The sequence below is a fragment of the Sinocyclocheilus anshuiensis genome, unplaced genomic scaffold (genome assembly GCF_001515605.1).
Source record: "Sinocyclocheilus anshuiensis isolate Anshui unplaced genomic scaffold, SAMN03320099.WGS_v1.1 scaffold1079, whole genome shotgun sequence".
Lineage (NCBI taxonomy): Eukaryota > Metazoa > Chordata > Actinopteri > Cypriniformes > Cyprinidae > Sinocyclocheilus > Sinocyclocheilus anshuiensis.
In genome coordinates, this window is record NW_015548207.1 from 1,807,450 (window position 1) to 1,827,466 (window position 20,017).

Here is a 20,017-nt window from a genome sequence, read left to right on the forward strand (position 1 = left end):
AAAAATCATATTTCTGGATCATCAAGTTTGCCTAAAACATTTGTGGACCTATCTTGCTACAAAATAAATAAATAATAAAAATAAAATAAAAATACAAGTTAAAGACTTGTCTACTTATTAAGTAGCCTTATAGGCCTACTTGTCTTGTTGTTGTGGGCTTTATATATGGGTGAGGGCTAATTGTTGTGAACACAAGAGGTCCTAGTGGAAATATTACAGATGGGTAATGCCTTACCTCCGAGCCACAATGGCAGAGTTTTTGTCCCAAGTACAGGAATTATCAAATTCAGCCCTCTAATTTAATAAATACAAGTTATTTTGCCTCAGACCACCTAACAAACGAATCTGTTCACATTTTTTAAGAGCCCTGACTTTTAACATTTGTTTTGCTAGCTATTTGAGCAAATTAAAACACAATACTTACATTTATAAGTGTATTCGTTGGCAGCCACAGAACCATCACCGCTATTTTGTTTGAATAAAAGTCCCGTCGTCACCTGCACGCTATGAATTCTGGGATAGGGTAGGCTGCGAAGGATCCATCTCATGTATCCTTCATTTGCCAGAGAAACGGAGGACCCATTTGAAGTCGCGTTCGAATTGCGGCAGCCTTCGTCGCGCCGCAGTGACGCAATCGGCCTTCAAATGCAGCCTTTGGAGGATGCATCATGAATTGGGACGGTCTTCGTCGCGCCGCCGTGACGCAATCGGCCTTCAAATGCAGCCTTCTTATAGGGGCATTCACTATAAACATCATTTATTTTCAATCTTAGGCATACAGGACTTTCAGGCGAAAGTGAATCTAGCCTGTGTGAAATGCGCTAGACTGTCCTTGTCCCTCTCATTCTGCACCAGTACAAATATGAGCACGCGTTGCGCGTGTTTTGCTTGCTTGAGTGTTTCTGCATTATATGAGTGGCTTTGGAATATAAATCGCAGCGTTAACCAACTAACATTATACATACTCTTTTGGTTTCTGTACCCAATATTTTAAAAATTACAAATGCAATAAAAATATTGGTATCGGTACTCTGTACCGGCAAGTACCAAAAATAAAAGTATCGGTATCGGGCGAGTACTGGAAAAAGTGGTATCGGTGCATCCCTACTTTTTTATTTTGAATCCAATGTTTTTGACACTTATCTAACCCCACAGAGTTTGGCTTGACTGATATTATTCCTAAAATACCTTTTGATAACCCGATAAAATCTTAAATGCCAGTATTTGCCCATTAGGTAAGCAAAACAGAAACTTCACAGAAACATATCAAGGAAAAGAACATAAAACTCCATATATTTACAAAGATCGACATTAAATGTTGCACCATTGAAATGAGTGTAAAGATACAAGCATTGATCCAAAAGAAGGCCTCTCCGATTCCAAACAGCAGGTGGGAGAGTGGATTATCGGATGATAATTACTTTTTGGAGAATTAAAGCTCATGATAGGAACCCAAAACTTCAAACGTAACTTCAAAAATAGGTCAAAATCATTGTTTAGTGTACACTGCGAGTGGAGTTGAATGTGTGCTGCTACTGTAGGACACTCTCTGCCACCCGGATTCACACTAATCTCTTCTGAGCAGCAAGGAGGCCATTACAGGTGGACTCTCGCTGCGAGTCAGGCCCCCGCACAATAGAATTTATCGCCAATGAACTCCAGAGCTCTCCCTCAAGGTGATTTTCTCTCAGTGAGGAGCCCTACTTCCTCTGACACTCGCTGGGTGATGTAGTGCTAACGGCAGTGGTCCAGGAAGGGTGCCGAGTCTGACAGGGGCGTTAAGGTAAATGCCTGTAGATCTATTTCTCAACCTCAACCCAAAAAGCTTGAACTTTAGCTGCTGTGAACAATCAATCACTCTCGGGAGTCCCGTACCACATTAAAAATTGAACACTGGGACCTTGAAAATCTATACAGACTTAAATGCCACAGCTACGTTTTTTCGGACTACATCTAAGCTTGACACATTCAAAAGATCCAATGAAATGGCTCACAAATGTTATTCATATTCTGAATTAAATTCAAAGTTGGACTGGTATACAATATATTGAAGAGCTTGTCCTTTTTTATGGTCAATAGAGACCTGCAGTATTTTCTGAAAAGAAAAGAAAATAGGAAAAAAAGGGGGGGGGGGGGGCAAAACAAAAAACACAAAGCACAAAACACAAAACAAAGCAATGCAAAAAACACAAAATGCCAAACAAAACATTTAAATACATGTCCTTTCTTGGAAACCGACAATGTTTTCTGAAAAAAAAAATAAAAAGAGTACAAAAAAAGCAAAACAGAGCAAAATAAAACAAAAGGCACAAAATAAAACAAAAATGCAAAAAAAAAAAACTGACAGGCTTGTCCTTTTTAAAATGGCCAATAGAGACTGCAATGTTTTCTATCAAATAAAATCAAACTAATCAAAATGGGTGGAGTAATTAGAAGGAATATGAACATGCATGCCAGTCAAATAAAGAGCAACACCAAAGAAGAGCGCAAACATTTATGGAACCAATATTTGTTGTTGGACATCAAATTTTGATTTAGATCGCATACCTAATTGCAAACCTTTAACATCAGCTTCAGCATTTTCCTCAGCTGTCTAAACAGACCAATCAAAAAGCTGCATAGTAAGCCCCGCCCCCTGCCCAGCAGGAATCACCAGTCCAGAGAACACGGCATATGTCCGGACAGGTCTATTATTCACTCACAGCAGGTCTTCCCCTCAGTCTCCATCATTAGAGCGGCCACCGTCCCCAGGGCTCAGACAGCTAGGCCATCACTGCAGCAGAACGAGCGTGCGTTTGTATATTTTTCTGTTTCTGTGATCAGAGCAGGTGACTGGGGGTCCGCACCTACCAGGCAGTGTTTATAAATAGACGACAGTTGAGTAAAAACATGGTTTGTTAGAACAGAAAGGACGGAGGCAGGAATCAGAAGGGAAGTTAACTTTCTAAAGCAACAAAAAAAATGCACAAAATTCAACGGCACAATGGCCACACACACTGCTGCTAAATTCGCTTGTCAATTCACCTTTTAGTGCATCATGTTCTGTACATACACAGTTTAGTAATTTACTGGGAGTGACAACCGCATTCTACGATCAAATTTACTCTTGAAAAATGTAGGTAGTGTCAACCGCATTTGCAGAAATTCTAGGCAGTGTGTACAGAACCGAACTAAACCACTAGTTGTTAATGACGTATTTAAAAACGTATCAGAGTTGTGTCTTTTCTTATGTTTGTGCGGTGCAAGAAATCACACTGTATGTTTTGCCTCAGTGTTGCCAGATCTTCCTAGAAAAAATAATACTCCATAATCAACTCAAATCCAAATGAGTTATATTGCAAATATGCCACATACCAAAATATAGCAATCTGCACCTGCCTACTTTATTTATTCCATAAACTATATCTATATGCTATATATAAATGAGCCAAGCTCAAACAACAAGCCCAAAGACACTTAATAAGTGTTGCTTATAATAAATGGACATGGCAACCCTTTAAGAGCGTGCTCTGCGAAGTAGCCTTCCAAACATAAACAAAACACAATGGCTCTGTTGTCGGTGGTTTAGTTAAAATCGCTGAACAAAACGAGACTTTGGTCACTGTAATATTACTTTGGTTAAAAATGCATGATACTAAACACACGAGATGCCAGAATGTTGCTTTAGTTACCATGGTGTCAATCATTGCAGTTTCGAGAGTGAGTTCAGTTTCGTACACACATGAAATGATAATTCCCGTAAATGCAGTTGTGACTCCTGAAACTTTACAGTGTGTACATGGGCAATGCTAGCATGTTCTGAGAAAACAAATTGCATGTTGCTATATATGCGATATTACTAAGGTGTCCTATGTGGTTGTTTGCTAGCCCAAAATGAGTAAAAACATGGTTTGTTGGAACAGAGAGGATGAGACCAGAAAAGAAGGTGACTTTCTAAAGCAAAGGAAAAAATGTGTAACTCACTGACATGATGCTAGCATGTTCTGAGAAGTTTTTAGCATGTTGCTATGTGGTTGCTAAAGTGTTCTAGGTGGTTGCTGACTAGCCCAAGTTCAGAGAAGTCTCTATGAGGGGGGTTTTCATCCTTTTTCAGGCCAAGAACCCCTAAAACTGGGAATGGTGTGAAAATTGAAACGAAAAACGCATGGTATGTTCTCACAGTTACAGCAAAAAGTAATATTGCATAACTTCACAAACACCTGCACCTCTAACTAACGAAAGGAGGTGGATGTGAGACATCTGAGGTGTAACTGTGAAACAGAGCTGGTTTATTTTGCCCCTTCATCAACACTTCAGAATCGACTGCCAGCATTGGAAGAGGATTCAGATAAACTCCAGATAAACCGGCACAAATGAACAGGTTGGTTCAACGGCCTGTGCTCAATGACTAAATCTATTTAACTAGATTGATGTGGCTGTAAAGGCTCTGCACTCGGAGATTCGTCTAAATCCTAGTCAAGATACCAAAGGACATCAACTTGGCACATGAAACTGCCCTTCCTGTGACCACTGCAGTTTTGCCCCTGGGCAAAGCACTTAACCCTCAGCTGCTCCCATCATACTGTAATATGCCTGCATTTTCAGCACTCGAGCAAACACTAGCAGACTCACTGGATGAACAAATGTTGAATTTATCTGATGAATTCTAACATTTGCAGCTGTTAGTTGATGACTGTCAAATTCCTGTGCAGCTACTGTCAAAAATGTAATTGCTAAGCCATTAAATACATACAAAAGAAGGAAACAAGTCATTCTGTAACACTGTCAATATTAAGACCTGCTAATAAAATGACGACAATATTTGTGTTTATTAGTGAAGCTACCTGCAAACTACGAAACATATCTGTATTAGTATTTGTTTCTGTCTTTGTCATGATGTCAATTCAATTGATCTTTACTAACATTTTAAAAAACAAATGTTTTCTCAAGATCTTGACATAAAATTGTCTTGAGAACTCGAGTCTTGATTGTTGTTTTCTCTTGTGCAAAACAACATTTGTTATGTCTACATCATGAGAAAATTAAGTTGAGATGAGAAGAAAACATTTATATGAGATGAGAAAATTAAGTTGAGATCACAAGAAACATTTGTTGTGTCAAGATCAAAAGAAAGTTAAGTAGATGTTAGGAAAACAGCTTTTGTTATGTCTAGATAATGAGAACATAAAGTTGAAATCACAAGAAAATGTTGATGTTGATATCAAAAGAATGTCAAAATCTTGTGAACACAATTTTCTTGTGATCTCACTATAACAAAAGTTACAGATCTTTAAAAAAACAGCTTCAAGATAATAAGAAAATTAAGTTGACGTAGGTCACAAGATTTTTTTTTTTTGTGTGTGTGTGTGATCAAAAGAAAGAAATTTTGTGAGTCTTCTGATGTTATGGTGAAATCACAACAAAATTAACTAGTGAAAACAACTTTTATGACAAAATTACAAAAAAAAGAAGTCATGAGAAAACCGTTATTGCATCAATCATAAGAAAGCATTTTCTTAAGCTGAGATTTTAAAAAAAGTCGAAATCGCGCAAATACAAATTTTGCTGGTGAAATCACCAGAAAAGTAGGTAGAGATCTCAAGAAAACAGCTTTTGTGTCAAGATAATGAGAAAATTAATTGAATTCAGAAAAAAAAACTTATTGTGCCAGTCACAAGAAAGATATACAAAAAAGTTAATCTCATGAATACAACTTTTGTTATGGTGAGATCACAAGAAAATTAAGTTGAATTGTCTAAATCATTAGGAAATATTTATGTTGTGATGAAAAGAAAATTGAGCCACAATCATAAATACAGTAATTTGTTATATGGAGATCATTAAATAAATTAACTCCATAAATTACATCTACAGCTCTATGTGATTTAAATTTACCTCACCTCTTCAGTTGGCGGACACAGAATCCAGTTACATACAAAAGACACTAAACAAATCATATCTGAATTACCAATAAACAAAATCTTGCACAGATGGATGATATCCGTTGTATACGCATCATTTTTTAGTGGCTTAAGTTTTTCTGTGCATAAAAAGCTCTTGACGTTTAACCTAATCAGGCACAAACATAAGTAGAGTAATTATGTTTCACAACAGGCTGTAAAAAGAACAAAGAAAAACTGTTGTTCCCAAGATAAATTTACCTTTTCAGCATCTGACGGTGTTCTTGTTATCCCAATGCTTTGATTACCATGCGAGTTGCCATTATATAAAAGCCACTGTGAGGTGTAGACTCTTTTGTTTGCAGTTGCCGTGTGTGTTTCAGGGTTTTTTAGTCGCCTTGCTGTGTGGGCCTCTTTATTCAATTCCATATATTCATTAGGAACTGACAATGCAGATGGGGAAAGTGAGGCTAGTGTGTTATTACCACAGGGACGTCCAGAGGTGCAATACAAAGACGGTTTCCTGCCTAGCACCTGTAGTATGTAGTACGTGCCAATCTATGAATGCTCAGGAGACGTAAAACATTACCTTCAGAGGGACCATGGTCATGCCTTCCAGTGCTTTTGACTGTTTTGGTGCAGAACAAAATGCTGCAGGACGTTCGTGGCGCATTCAACGCTCCTGAAGAACTAAGAATGCTAGTTCCGGAATGTAACAGAGCAACAAAAAGAGAAAAAGATGTCCAAGGCTGTACAGTGTTTTTGAGGTGAAGCGGAAAGACAAGTTTTCGAGTACAAACAAGAATGCTAAGTCATGAATCAAGTAAACTGGCATTATTCTTGAAACATTAGAATGAATATCTGGGCAAATTGTTCATAAAACCATTCTTACTGACACACTGAATTGAACACAACAATTTATGTAAGATTAGTTTTTACAAACTATTTACTCAACATGTTGTTTTATAAATGAGGCCCCAAAAATAGCTGAGATTTTGGTCATTTATTGGCTTATTTGTTCCATTTAAAGTTATATGTGGGATATTGCTTGATATCTCGGACCATAAAGATGGTCCATTGAAATTTGGAAGATGATGCACAAAGAAGTAAAACATTATCAATTGTACCGTTAACTAACATTGATTAATAGCAAAAAGGTTTGCTAGTGACCAAATTTGAGTGTTGTTGTTTAAGTGTACGATCAACATATTTCCATTTTTTTTGTACTTGTAATTGCCCTGTAAACAAAGAAATTTAGCTAGCAACCACATTTTTTTTAATAACAACAACAATGCTAGTATTTGTTGTACAAGTGAACAATGAATAGAAATAATTTAATGTAGTATATATATATATTTTTATATATTTTGTCATCATGTAGTTGTTTGACTGCCAACAAAAAAAGTTATATTTTTTAGCATAAATTATGCTAGCCAGCGCTAGCATTTGTGGTAAAAATTGTATGATTAACACTAAGAAATATTTGGTAAAACATTTACTAAAATGTAACTGTTTTGATGTCATGTAATCCAGTTGTTTGATTGTCAACAGAAAAAAAAGATGAACAGAAATCATTATTTACAGTGTTTTACATTTTCTGAACATATTTTATCACCATGTAATGTATTTGTTTTATTGTCAACAATGAGGTTTGCTACCAAATCCGATTTCTTTTTTTCTTTTCTTTTTTTTTTCTTTTTTTGGTGTAAACAAAGCTATCCGTAAAATCGACATGACCACCATGAGTTACAGTATTTTAGTTTTACATTTGAAAAAAAAAAAAAATGTATCATGAAATGCAGTTGTTGAATTATCAATAAAGATTACTAGCGACTAAAATTCTAAATGTAAAAGATGCTATCCAATGCTAGCAAATGTTACACAATTGTACAAATATCAACAGAGAAATTGTTTTACATGTGCTAAAATGATTTTAATGCAGTTTTTTAGATGTTTGCTAGCAAACCAAATTAAACTTCTGACCATAAAAGATGCTATAATGCTAACAGTTGTATGAATATCAACAGAAAAAAAAATAATAAATTAGTTTCACATTTGCTAAAAAGATTTCATCACCACATAACAGTTGTTCGACCAGAAGTCTGATAGCAAACCAAACTAAATATCTGAGCATAGTCAATGCTATGCAGTGCTAGCATTTGTTCGATAGCTTTATGATTGTCAACAAAGAGAATATACTGTATGTGTTCCACAAGGTTTCCAAGTTGTAAGTGCTGTTCTATCACACTTTTCAAAGTTGAAAATTCTGACTCTGATTTTAATGGAAAGTGGCATTTGTCCCTGACAAAACTGCTATGAAGTATGTGATTTACTAAAAATACCTGTCCATAAAAACAACTTCCCATGTCTTTCTGTAGTGGATTTGTCAAGAAATTCAAGTGCCAATTTCAAGCTAGTCAGACGTTCTACACTGCATTTTGAACTTCCCAAGATTCCTGATTGCAGTCTTGGCCTTCACTACAGCACACAGCAAGGGTTCTCACTCAAGACCTGGTTTTCCATCGGAATTGAAGTACAAACTCCGATTTCGGCATCAAAGGTTGTCAAGACTGTCACATGCTCTGAGGTTTGTTTTATCATTTGTAGGCTTTGATAAACATTCAGTAGAGGGAACTGACAGACAGGGAGAGGAAATGGCTGAGGCGGGCTACATGTGAGCTTCCAGAAACATGCATACTGTATACAAGAGCAACACCAGCTAATGCTATTAATATGTTAACAGGCCACAAGCTAGGGAAAAATCTATCACTTTCTTTCCTCGGGAGATGAAAGAGAAATGGTGCATCTGTTCTACTGTGGGTTTTTTTTTTTTTAAGAACAGATTCAGTTTAGGCTTTTGCCCAAGGAACTGCAACAGAAGACAATTCTAGCATACTGCTAAATGTATACTGAGCAAAAATACCATGTGAAACGATGTGTAATACATTGTGTCACACACCTGTTTTGCATTGTAATTATGTTGCATGTTTAAATCCGTGTCCAGTTATTATCTTGCATATAAATTTAATAAAAAAAAGAGACTCCCTTTGGCTGGGATTAAGCCCTGATTGTAAGTAAGTAAGTAAGTAAATAACTAAATTAATAAATACAATTTTATTATTATTATTATTAGATTTTAATTATTTATTATTTATAAAATTGCTTACATTTACATGTAATAAATATTTAACATTTTATACATTTTTTTTTACTATATTTTAAACATATATTCTGCTCATTGGATTTAGTAGTCAGAACCCTGTACAATAAATAGTATGCAATGTTTGTTTAAAAGCAGATTCATTTTAGTCTCAAAAGCTTTTTTTGAAGGGAACTGTGAAAAGACTGTGGAGAGCAAGAGGAAAGGGGGAAAAAAAAGTGCAGGAGGGACACTCAGCATATTTTCAAGGTTACAGTCCTTCCTGTCACATAAAGATATAAAGTTTATGAGCTTTAGCATTTCCTTTGTGCTATAAATGTGGATGTGTAAAATAAGGCAGCTTCTCAAACCCAGAGGGCAGAACGCCCATCGATAATGTGCAACCTCAATCTCTAGACACAGATGACTAAATGATTGCTCTGTAAATTCACCAAGACCTTTTGCCTGCGATGTGAGTCCAAAGTCTATTTTTAAAATACCTTTAGGCAAACTGTATTTATAATCATATAAATTATAAATAATATAAAATAATGCATATAAAATTATATAAATGACTAAATGATTGCTCTGTAAATTCACCAAGACCTTTTGCCTGCGATGTGATTTTATATAAAGAGACAATCCATGGTGCAACATCGTCATACAAATGCACGTATAAGTGAAGCTCAGGACAACGAGTCAAAGTTTGGCTAGTTAGCATGGTCTAATTAGCCCATACTAATTTACAGAAGCAAAGATTTCCCAAACATTCCACCTTTCTTTGTGTTGTTAGTACCAGATAGCAAGCTAAAATCTTAGACAACTAGCTTAGCTAACTTAGCATATTGCTAACCATTTTTTTAATTGACAAGAACAAGATATCATGACCGTAAGCTATGCTTTTCGGAGTAAAAATCCTGAATTTGTCTAGTGGAATATTAGTGTGTGATATTTTGTGGAGTCGAGGGAGGCACAGAAGTGTGATTAACCTTTAAACATTTGATTAAACATTAGCTTTCATCAGGATACGACTGGTCTTTTTCCTAAGCGTAGTGGGGTACGTGTGTATGTTGTGGGGTCGAAGGGGGTGCGGAAGTGTGATTAACCTACAGATAGCAAGCTAACAGCTTAGCCTAGTGCAAACTTGTTAAAAAAAAACACTTTTGATTGGCTGGAACAAGATATCATGATAACAAGCTATGTTTTTGAACAAGTACTGAATGGGAATGTTAACAGTTAACTTTTTTCAGGATACGATTGGCCTTTTTCTTAAGTGCAGTACTAGCATGTGATGCGTTGTGGGCTCAAAAGTGTGGTAAACCTTCAGATAGCAAGCTAACAGCTTAGCCTACCCTGTTGAAAAAAACAGCATATGCTGGTTTTTTCAACAGGGTACTAGCTTATAACTGGGCAAAAATAACATTTTGATTAGCTATAAGAGAATATTATGATAACAGGTACTGAATGGAAATGCTAACAGTTAACTTTCTTCAGGATGCAATTAGTCTTTTTCTTAACCGTACCATAAAACATTTAGATTTGCTAGAACAGGATATTATGATAACAACACATACTGCATGGGAATACTAACTGTTAGCTATATATGATTAGTCTTTTTCTTAATTGTTGTGGAGTACTAGTGTGTGATGTGTTGTGATGTTTGGGGGCGGGGTGATTTTGTACACAAAACTGTACTGCTCTTCTAATGCGAGACAAATGAGAATAAATGCGACAGATCAAGAAAATCTTCGCCATGAAATGCTCACGGCATCATGTTCTTTCCAGTGTGTGTTTTCAGGGAAGTTAATTAAATATGTGACTCTTTTTTGTTTCAATTCTGTTATCTTCTGTACCACTCTATGCCATCTTTGTTAAGTTATTCATTTCACACATCTACAGTCAGTGAGTCTGACACCGGCAGACACCGTCTGAATAATAATAATAAAAAAGAAATAAAGTCCTTATCAGGCCCCAATGATCTAAATATAATCTGTGTGAGAAGGACCAAAACAGTGGGGAAACGTGAAGATAAGCGATCGTACTGAAACACACACTCACACACACAGCCGAAATCTCTTTATTCTCTATTCTTTAGTCTCTAGTGAATAGCTGTGGTCACCTGAAGGCAAGCTCCATTCCTCAATGACAAAACAAATCCCCACACAACCAAGAAAAATAGCCAAGAAAGAGTTTCAAAATAACACACAGTGATCCAAAGGCAGTGGTCTCAATGCTGCTCGCTAGTTTTTAGTTTTTATTTTTTTTCCCCCTCAGAACCAAATAAAAGATAATCTAAAAACACTTTGTCCGTTAGTTAGGCTCTTAAGTCGATATCAAATACCTGCAAGACTGTTTACTCAGGTTTTTTGACACAGCAACCCACATTTCAATTGGGCTGAACACAGTTATATACAACATGAAACGGCATTCACAATTCATTTAATGTCTGCAATGTGATATTTCTAAGTGAAAGCAAAAATGTTATAGCTGTCAAGATCTCCAAAGAAGATTATTGCAAATAAAATCGCATATTGGAATAAAAGAGGTAATAGACACAAGAGGGTGGGCTCTTTTGACTTGAGACAGTTAGCAACCACCTGGAACAACCCTTAAATTAACCATGGTTTTATTATAGTAAAAGTGTAGTAACCATGTTTTTTGCCATATTGATTACCATTTGTATAACCACAATTTTACTACAAATATCATGGTTAAACTATGGCTAGTGTAGCAAAACCATAGTTATTTTGTGCTTACCATGGTTTCACTATACTATCCATAGTTTTTTTTTTTTTGTAGTAAAACCATGAATAATTTTCGTAAGGGAAACTAGCAACCACCCAGAACACCCTAGCAACCGCATAGCAATGTCCTAGCAACCACCTACAATGGCATTTACAATGGAAGTGAATCTGTAAATGTTTAAAACTCACTGCTTCAATAGTATTGCCGCAAAACGTAAATAATATGAGTGTTAACATTATTTGGTAACACTTTAGAATACTGTTCTGTCGTTAATGAATAACTAGCACAGGAACAAATAACTAATACACTAATAACATTCTAGTAACTATTATTAACTAACAAGAAACTCTGAAGTAATAGCGCTCAGTTGAAAGTGGTAGTTCACTATTAGCTAATCAGTAACTGTTATAAATAAATATTTATATATATATATATATATATATATATATCCCGGTGAACTACTAAGAGCTACTATACAGGTTCATAATTAATGTGAATTATGCATAATGTATAATTAATTATAAAGTGAAGATCATGGTAACCCACTAGTAATGACTTAAGTATTACCAAATTCTTCTAAAGGAACTACTAATTATTTGGATCATTATTCTAAAGTGAAAAGCATGGTAACTCCCTAATATTGACTGACGTCATTTTAAGCTTTTGAGATATATGTATGGTTTTGGGTAGTAATGGCTCAAGTGTTACTACATCATTCTAAAGGAACTACTAATTACTTGGATCAGTATTCTAAAGTGAAGATCACGGTAACCCACTAGTAATCACTCAAGTGCTACCAAATCTAGCAAAAGGAATTACTATCCAGAATCTTACAAAAACCTCAAAAGCTTACAATGATTTCAGTAATCACTAGAGAGTTATCGTGTTATTCACTTTAGAATACTGATCCAAGTAATTAGTAATTCCTTCTGAAGAATTTGGTAATACTTGTGTCAATACTAGTGGTTTACCATGACCTTCACTTTAGAATTAATTATAGATTGTGCATTATTCATATTAATTATAAACCTGTTTACAGTAGTTCTTAGTAGTTCTTGGGGAGGTATGGAAAAATAATAGTTCCTGATTAACTTATAGTGAACTACCACATTAGAATAAGCACTATTATTTACTAATTCATTAATCAGAGTTTCTTGTCAGTTACTAGTAGTTACTAGAGTAGATTAGAATATTGTGTTACACATGTGTTCTTGTGTAGTTATTCATTAATGACAGTGCAGTATTCTAAAGTGTTACCAAAACGACTTTACTTTTTTTTTTTAAGTAATTTTAAACAGCTTAACAGCTCAAATAATAGACATATTTTAACAGAAAAAAATTAATGTAAATGTTAACTACAATGGAAGAGAATGAGGCCCACCTTGAATAGTCACTGTTTCAATAGTATAGCCACAAACCTTAAACAATATAAGTCTGAGCACAATTTTAGTGTGGAAAAAATGCTATTAACCTTTTCTATGTAAATTTATATCCAATTTTATAAATGTATCTCTATAGCAATGCCAAAGGCCCCAAAACGACTGTAAAAATAACATCTTAAACAGCTTAACAGCACAAATAATGCACACATTTTAACAAAAGAATGAGCATAAAAGATTTTATAAAATTACAAGCATCACATATCTGTTTTTAAATGCTTAAATGCAAAATTTACTTTTGCCTCACCGTAACCTTAAAAAAAGAGGAACAAGTCGAAATTATGCACTGCAATATCATGCACAATAAGACTACAGACATTTATTAAGAATGTAAATGAGGTCAATTCTAGTTTCATGCTATATTTAACCCACAAGGCTAGTTTGTCTTAACTCTTATGACAAAAAAAAAAAAAAGCATGAGTCTGGCTCATATGACCATTCTCATAAAGACGTTTCTCTCTCGCTTCTTCTCTCTATCTGTCCCAGATTCGAATACCTCCAGGAGTGAGAGTTGATATCTGCTCTGCGGACTGATAATGTAAATTATGAATGCTCAGTTATGACAGGTGTGCAGAGAGCAATCCGAAACCAGTCTGCGGTGGAACAAAGCGGCCTGAGTTTTCTCCTCAAAGGAGTGTGTACTTCCATACCTCCCCCTTCAAGCCACCCAATTTTATTTACTTTGAAACCGAACCAAGACTAAGATTGAAATGGAACATAAAATGTAAATGCGCAAGTTTCCCCTCCAAGAGAAGTCCTCGGTTGCTTTAAAAAGCCTGGCGTATGCGTGCGAACATCTTACGAGCGGTTCAACTCAAGGTGAGGATGATGAATACCTCCATATGTTCATTTATTACGGCCATAACTAAATACATACTTTCTCTAGACATGAACGATGTAGCTCATGCGTCTCAACAGTTAAACATGCTTGGCTGCAATACATCAACGTTTTAGACATAAACTAGGCTGCGGTTTCCATATAAACCTCCTTTCTTGTTCCCTTTCACCACAATGTCACAAAATGCAATCCTCACTTTATCATGTGGAGAAACAGTAATTGCCTTTTAGCAGAAACCCATTATTACATTAAGCCGACTGTGCTTATCCTGCATAGAACTGACTTCAAACGACTGCAAATCTTTTGTGGGTTTAATTCTGTCACTCTTAAAACGAGGAAAAAATGGGCACTTTTTCCGTTAAGATGGAAACTGCACTATAAAGGCTAAAGTCTTGACCTGCAGCTACAGTATAGATGTCGATGGACCATCATGATGTTTTCAGCTGAATTTGAAATACAAGGACTGTTTATGTCAAGTCTGTTGCACAACTAGACATGAATAAAACACACATCGAAAACTATCAACACTATTAAAGCTATGTCTGAAGCTATATCAAAATACATTTAATAGATTCATCACATGAACAATTCAAGGGATCATCTTTTCAAGATATGAGTTCACTGTACTATGAAAAAAAAAAGAAACCAAGCTGCAAAAATGGCTTGTTTTGAACTTCCAAAACTTTCATCATACAAATTTACATAAGTCTTAAAAGACATAGGCAAAAATGGCCTATTTAATTAAAATGGTCAGAGAGAGTGTGAAAAAATTATCTAATAATTAATCCTAATAATTAATAAAAAAAAAAAACATCCTAATAATACCAGTGGACAACTATATACTATATATTATGTAAACAAAACCTTTTCTTTTGGATGCGATTAATCGTTTGACAGCACTATGCTCACCAAGGCTGCATTGCAGTAAAAGCAGTAATATTGTGAAATATTATTAGAATTTACTAATAATTGTTTATTAGTTAACTGTTTTCTGTTTTTACATATTATAAAATGTAATTTATTTATGTGACTTCAGTCTTCTGTGTCACATGATCCTTCAGAAATCCTTCTAATATGCTGGTTCGCTGCTTAAGAAACATTTCTTATGTTGAAAATAGTTGTACTGCTTAATATTTTTGTTGAAACCATTTTTTCAGGATTCATTGATTAATAGAGTTAAAAAACAGTATTGATTTGAAATAGAAATCTTTAGACATTTTAAATGTCTTTACGATCGCTATTGAGAAATTCAATACATCCTTGCTGAATAAATATACTAATTTCTTTCAAAAAAAAAAGAAACCTTACTGACCCCAAACTTTGAAAAATAGTGTACACACAGTATCTAAAATCATTGCGAACTTACCGCGGCAATGCACACCCTCATCATAGCCGTCCTCGCAGTCTCGTACTCCATTGCAGAATTTACTGAAATGCACACACCTGTGCGTGCCGAGGCACTTGAGGTGATTGACAGGACATCTCACCTTTACCTGCCGCAAGCCTGGAGAAGAGAAGCAATTGTAATGAAATCTTGAAATATTTGACTTCTTCAAACTACATTTATGCATTTAGCAGACACTCCAAAACAACTCACAAAAGAGCAACAAAGCAATTCATCAAAAAGCCAACAGTAGTCGTAATACACAATGCCAAGTTTATTAGACAACCAGACTAGGAAGCAACCTAGAAACTAGTCTTCATATATGTTAAAACATTTATCACAAGTCCAGGAAAAAAGTTTTGATCATTCGCTGTGATCAAATTTCCAGTAGATTATGCAGCAATAGTGTGGGCTTTAATATTGTTTGAGGTGGTAATGATGTGTGAAGGTAAAAACGTTTTGGAATAAAAGTTTGCCTTGCCTTTCTTAACACAACAAGTTTGCAGTCAATTAAGCTCACGGTCAATTAAGAATGAATTTATATAAATAAAAAGAAATGGATTGTTTTTGAATACTGACACTAGCCTCAACATGTAACAAAGCTACTCTCAGATGATAATGTAAAAATCTTAAAATTAATCTCATTTTAAAGTGTCATTGTACTATGCTGGGAGATCTGTATTCTCGCCACATCTGAAGTCCACTATAAACAAGTATAAATGTTTTAGAGGATTCAAAATCAGATGTTGAAAGATTTTGGAATGCTTGACGTGACGGTAATGACAGCAGTACTGCTGACAGCAACTTTTCAATTATAAAGAATCTTTTGTGGAATGCAAAAAAATAAAAAATAAATTCTATGGATGTTAAACGTTCTTCATGGAACCATCAATGCCAATAAAGAACCTTTATTTTTAAGTGTGGCGATGCAATAGAAAAACAGTTATTAAATTACTTATTTTAGGTTTGTGTGAATAACAATTTAAAAATCTAAATAAGTGAGTTTTTAACAGTGATGCCATAGAAGAACCATTTTGTTTCCCCAAAGAACCTTCCGGTGAACCATCCGGAGGCCAGCTGTGCGGGTAAACCTCACTGTTAATGCGTCTGCCTCCCATGCTGGAAACACCCGTTCGAATCGCGCTCGGAGCAATGAGGTTTAGGGGAGTGAGTGTAATAGAAGCCAGCTGGTAAGAGCTGTGCGAGTAAACCTCACTCCCCTGATCTCAAGAGGTCCACTAGCGACTGAGACTAGAGGCTGCATTCTTTAGTGTCCTTGCTAATGCGTCTGCCTCCCATGCTGGAAACACCAGTCCGAATCGTGCTCAGAGCAAGAACGGGGAGGGGAGCGAGTGTAATAGAGACCAGCTGGTAAGAGCTGTGCGGGTAAACCTCACTCCCCTGATCTCAAGTTTTCAGAGGCCAGAAAAAGCACCCAAATATAATGCATAAAAAATACTATTAAAATACCAATTAATTTAGCTAATACATACAATACAACTGCATGACAGAAAGTACACTTGTTATATTCAATATCACTCACTCAAAAAAATGCGCACAACACTGTTGAGTAGATTTTGACACAAGAAGTAACAACAGAACCAAACAAAGATGGCATAAACCTACTTAAACAAAACAGATGAACAACACAAGTTCTTCTAAAAACCCTCCATGTTCTTGTTTTCCCTCTCTACGCAACATAAATACAAATAAAATACATAAAACCGAGCCTCACCCCCTTTAACTCGATTCATTGGGGTGCTGTGTATAAATGTGATGAGCAAAGCTATTTTAATATTCAACTCCCAGCACAGTTCCTCCTAAATATGTCTCTTAAGCACACGAGAATTTAGCACTCCGCCAGCTGTCTCTTGTGAATCACCGATTGTGGATTATTTGACGTTTCTGGGGTGTCACGGGGAGCAGAGACCACTGCCAAAACGGCATTATTGATCTCCATCCAGCTCCAATAAGATCCCCGAACGTCTCGGCCTACAGTACGTCTGCCTCCTTAACTTCCAATTTCCTTGTAAACGATCACCCGAGTGGGTTTTTCAACAGTCTTTATGGAGAAAGGAAGTGTATACACAGGTTTCCCCCCAAGGCTTTTCCCAATGAAATACAAATTAAATAAATCTGATAAATTAACATTTGTACATAAATATTTTATATACTAAAAATATATGAAAATCAATTAAAAATAAATACATTTTAAAAATGTTTTATGTTTATATATAATAATACAAAATAAAGAAAGAAAGAAAAATTATATATATATATAGAGATTCTCAGTGTCTCTCGATCTTCCTCTCAAAGCCTCCGGATCTCCAGAGAGGTTCAAAAGTATCTAGGCAGCAGAAGTCAAGATGGAATCTGGAAGATATTGAGGGTGATGTAACCTCATTAATGCAGCATTTTCTGTTGTTTTAGTCTCACTCTGATGACTTCAACCATGGCCGCCCTGCAGCACGACAGTATATTAGAGGGGGGGTCTCACTTAGAAACCAATTATGAAGGAATTCTTTTGAAACCAACAGTGTAAAGGCACAGACGTTCCAAAAATGCCAAAAATAAGTGTTTTTGTTTCTATACTACATGCATTCCTGCTACAGTCGGGGCCCATGCAGTACACTTAGTAACTAACTGAATTAATTTATTTTATATATGTTGTTCTTACATGAATATTGCATGTACTAAAAAACATGAAATAAATTAAAAATAAATATATAAAATAACTTTTTTTTAAATATGTTTTTTAATAGTTATTTATAATGAATTTCTGCTTTTGTTTATCATTTAAAAATGGATTACACACTAATCTCGTGTGATTAAGGGGATGAATATTAAGAGAACGGCATGTTGGAAAACCACAGATGGTCGTTCACAGACGAGAGATGACAAACTGATCAAAGGAACCACGGCGGTGCGTTTGTTGACGTGCAATGAGAAAAGTCAGAAGCTAGTTTATGCAGTTGCACATACTGTACAAGCAAAAGTGTATATTCCGACTGTATGCAGAGACAATACTCACTGGAAAAACCTCATATTTATTTAAATGAGCTCAGTAATTGCCAAACTGTCAGGAATAATGAGCAAGGGGCATTTATTTGCCAAATACTGACAGGAAAAATAACTTTAAACTAACACGTTTACTATGTTATCACAAGATATTTGGCCGAAGGCAACTGACCTCAACTGTGATTTCCTCTAATCTCATAAAAGGCTTGTCAGGAATATTTCTTCCCGCATACACTGAATTTCAAAAGATATATCATTGCCTACTATTTAAAAAAAGATAATTATGCAGCCTGTCATACGCATAACACTTCACGTAACAATTCCTGCAATTAAAATTTTACCTTTTATCTCAGGCTCAGTATTTCTCTTCCAGCAATATTTATGAGTGCGTTTCCCATTTTTACTGAAGTGTTTTGGAAACCTATTCATTTTATAATAGAAATGTGAAGTTCGATTGTTTTTGTGTTGAAATCTCATTGGCATTGGGCAAAATGACATGCAACTTGACAGAAAATGTAAAACTCTTTTTAAAAAGATAATTTATATGAATATGCAGCTTAATAATGCACTTTTGATTAGTTTGTGGTCTTTGTGACAATGTTAAATCTGAACTTGTCCGTTAAAATATCATTAAATTCTTAGGGAAAATCTGCTGCCCTCTGCCAGAAAGTTGTCAATGGGAAGAAGGTTTACCTTCCAACATGACAATGACCCAAAGCATACAGCAAAACTGTTGGTGTTATATCTTTCATTTGGATGTTATAAGTAGCACTGAGTAAATACAGCTGGATAAAACAAAAACTGTGATTAATTTAAAGAGGGGTGATTGTTTTCTGTACCCACTGTTTATGATTTTTTTTATTAAAGTGTAAAATAAAATATATAAATACAAATGATTTTCTATATATACATAAATAGTTTAGATAAATGGAATAATTAAATAAAATGAATATATGGTGCGATGTCTGTTTTTGATGGACTCACATATGGTTGGCGTTTCATCAGAGCCGTCGGGGCAGTCGTGCTCCCCATCACACAGCCAGCTCTCAGAAACACAGCTGTGTCCGTCCGCACACAGATATTCCTCCACGTCACACACTTGAGGAAGAGCGGAGAGCAGGGTGAAGAGATGATGAGGGGAGAGAATGAAAAATGAGACGTCATGAATGACATGTTATAGTATGTTTCAAGTTTGTGTGTTGAGTATGGACGTATTATCATAGAAATTTTTTTAAAGCTGGATGTGGGTTGACAGTAAAATGACAGATAAAGTGTGAGTGAGTGAGCGAGAGAGTGAGTGAGTGAGTGAGTGAGTGAGTGAGTGAGTGAGTGAGTGAGTGAGTGAGTGAGTGAGTGAGTGAGTGAGTGAGTGAGTGAGTGAGTGAGTGAGTGAGTGAGTGAGTGAGTGAGTGAGTGAGTGAGTGAGTGAGATTGAGATTGAGATTGAGAGAGTGTGAGTGTGAGTGTGAGAGTGAGTGAGTGAGTGTGAGTGTGAGTGTGAGAGTGAGTGAATGAGTGAGTGTGTGTGAGTGTGAGTGAGTGTGTGTGTGTGAGTGTGTGTGTGTGAGAGTGTGA

General features: G+C 35.7%; 1 protein-coding gene across 1 annotated transcript in view; it reads right to left on the bottom strand.

The window, feature by feature from the left end:
• Nucleotides 1-20,017, bottom strand: part of LOC107653541 (low-density lipoprotein receptor-related protein 1B-like) — a 302,414-nt gene that overhangs the window by 234,912 nt on the left and 47,485 nt on the right. Inside the window, exons 2-3 of the mRNA XM_016440286.1 lie at nt 19,427-19,540; nt 15,407-15,544 (exon numbers count right to left, since the gene is read on the bottom strand). Coding sequence (XP_016295772.1) covers nt 15,407-15,544; nt 19,427-19,540 — 252 coding nt within the window. The remainder of the gene's footprint in view (nt 1-15,406; nt 15,545-19,426; nt 19,541-20,017) is intronic.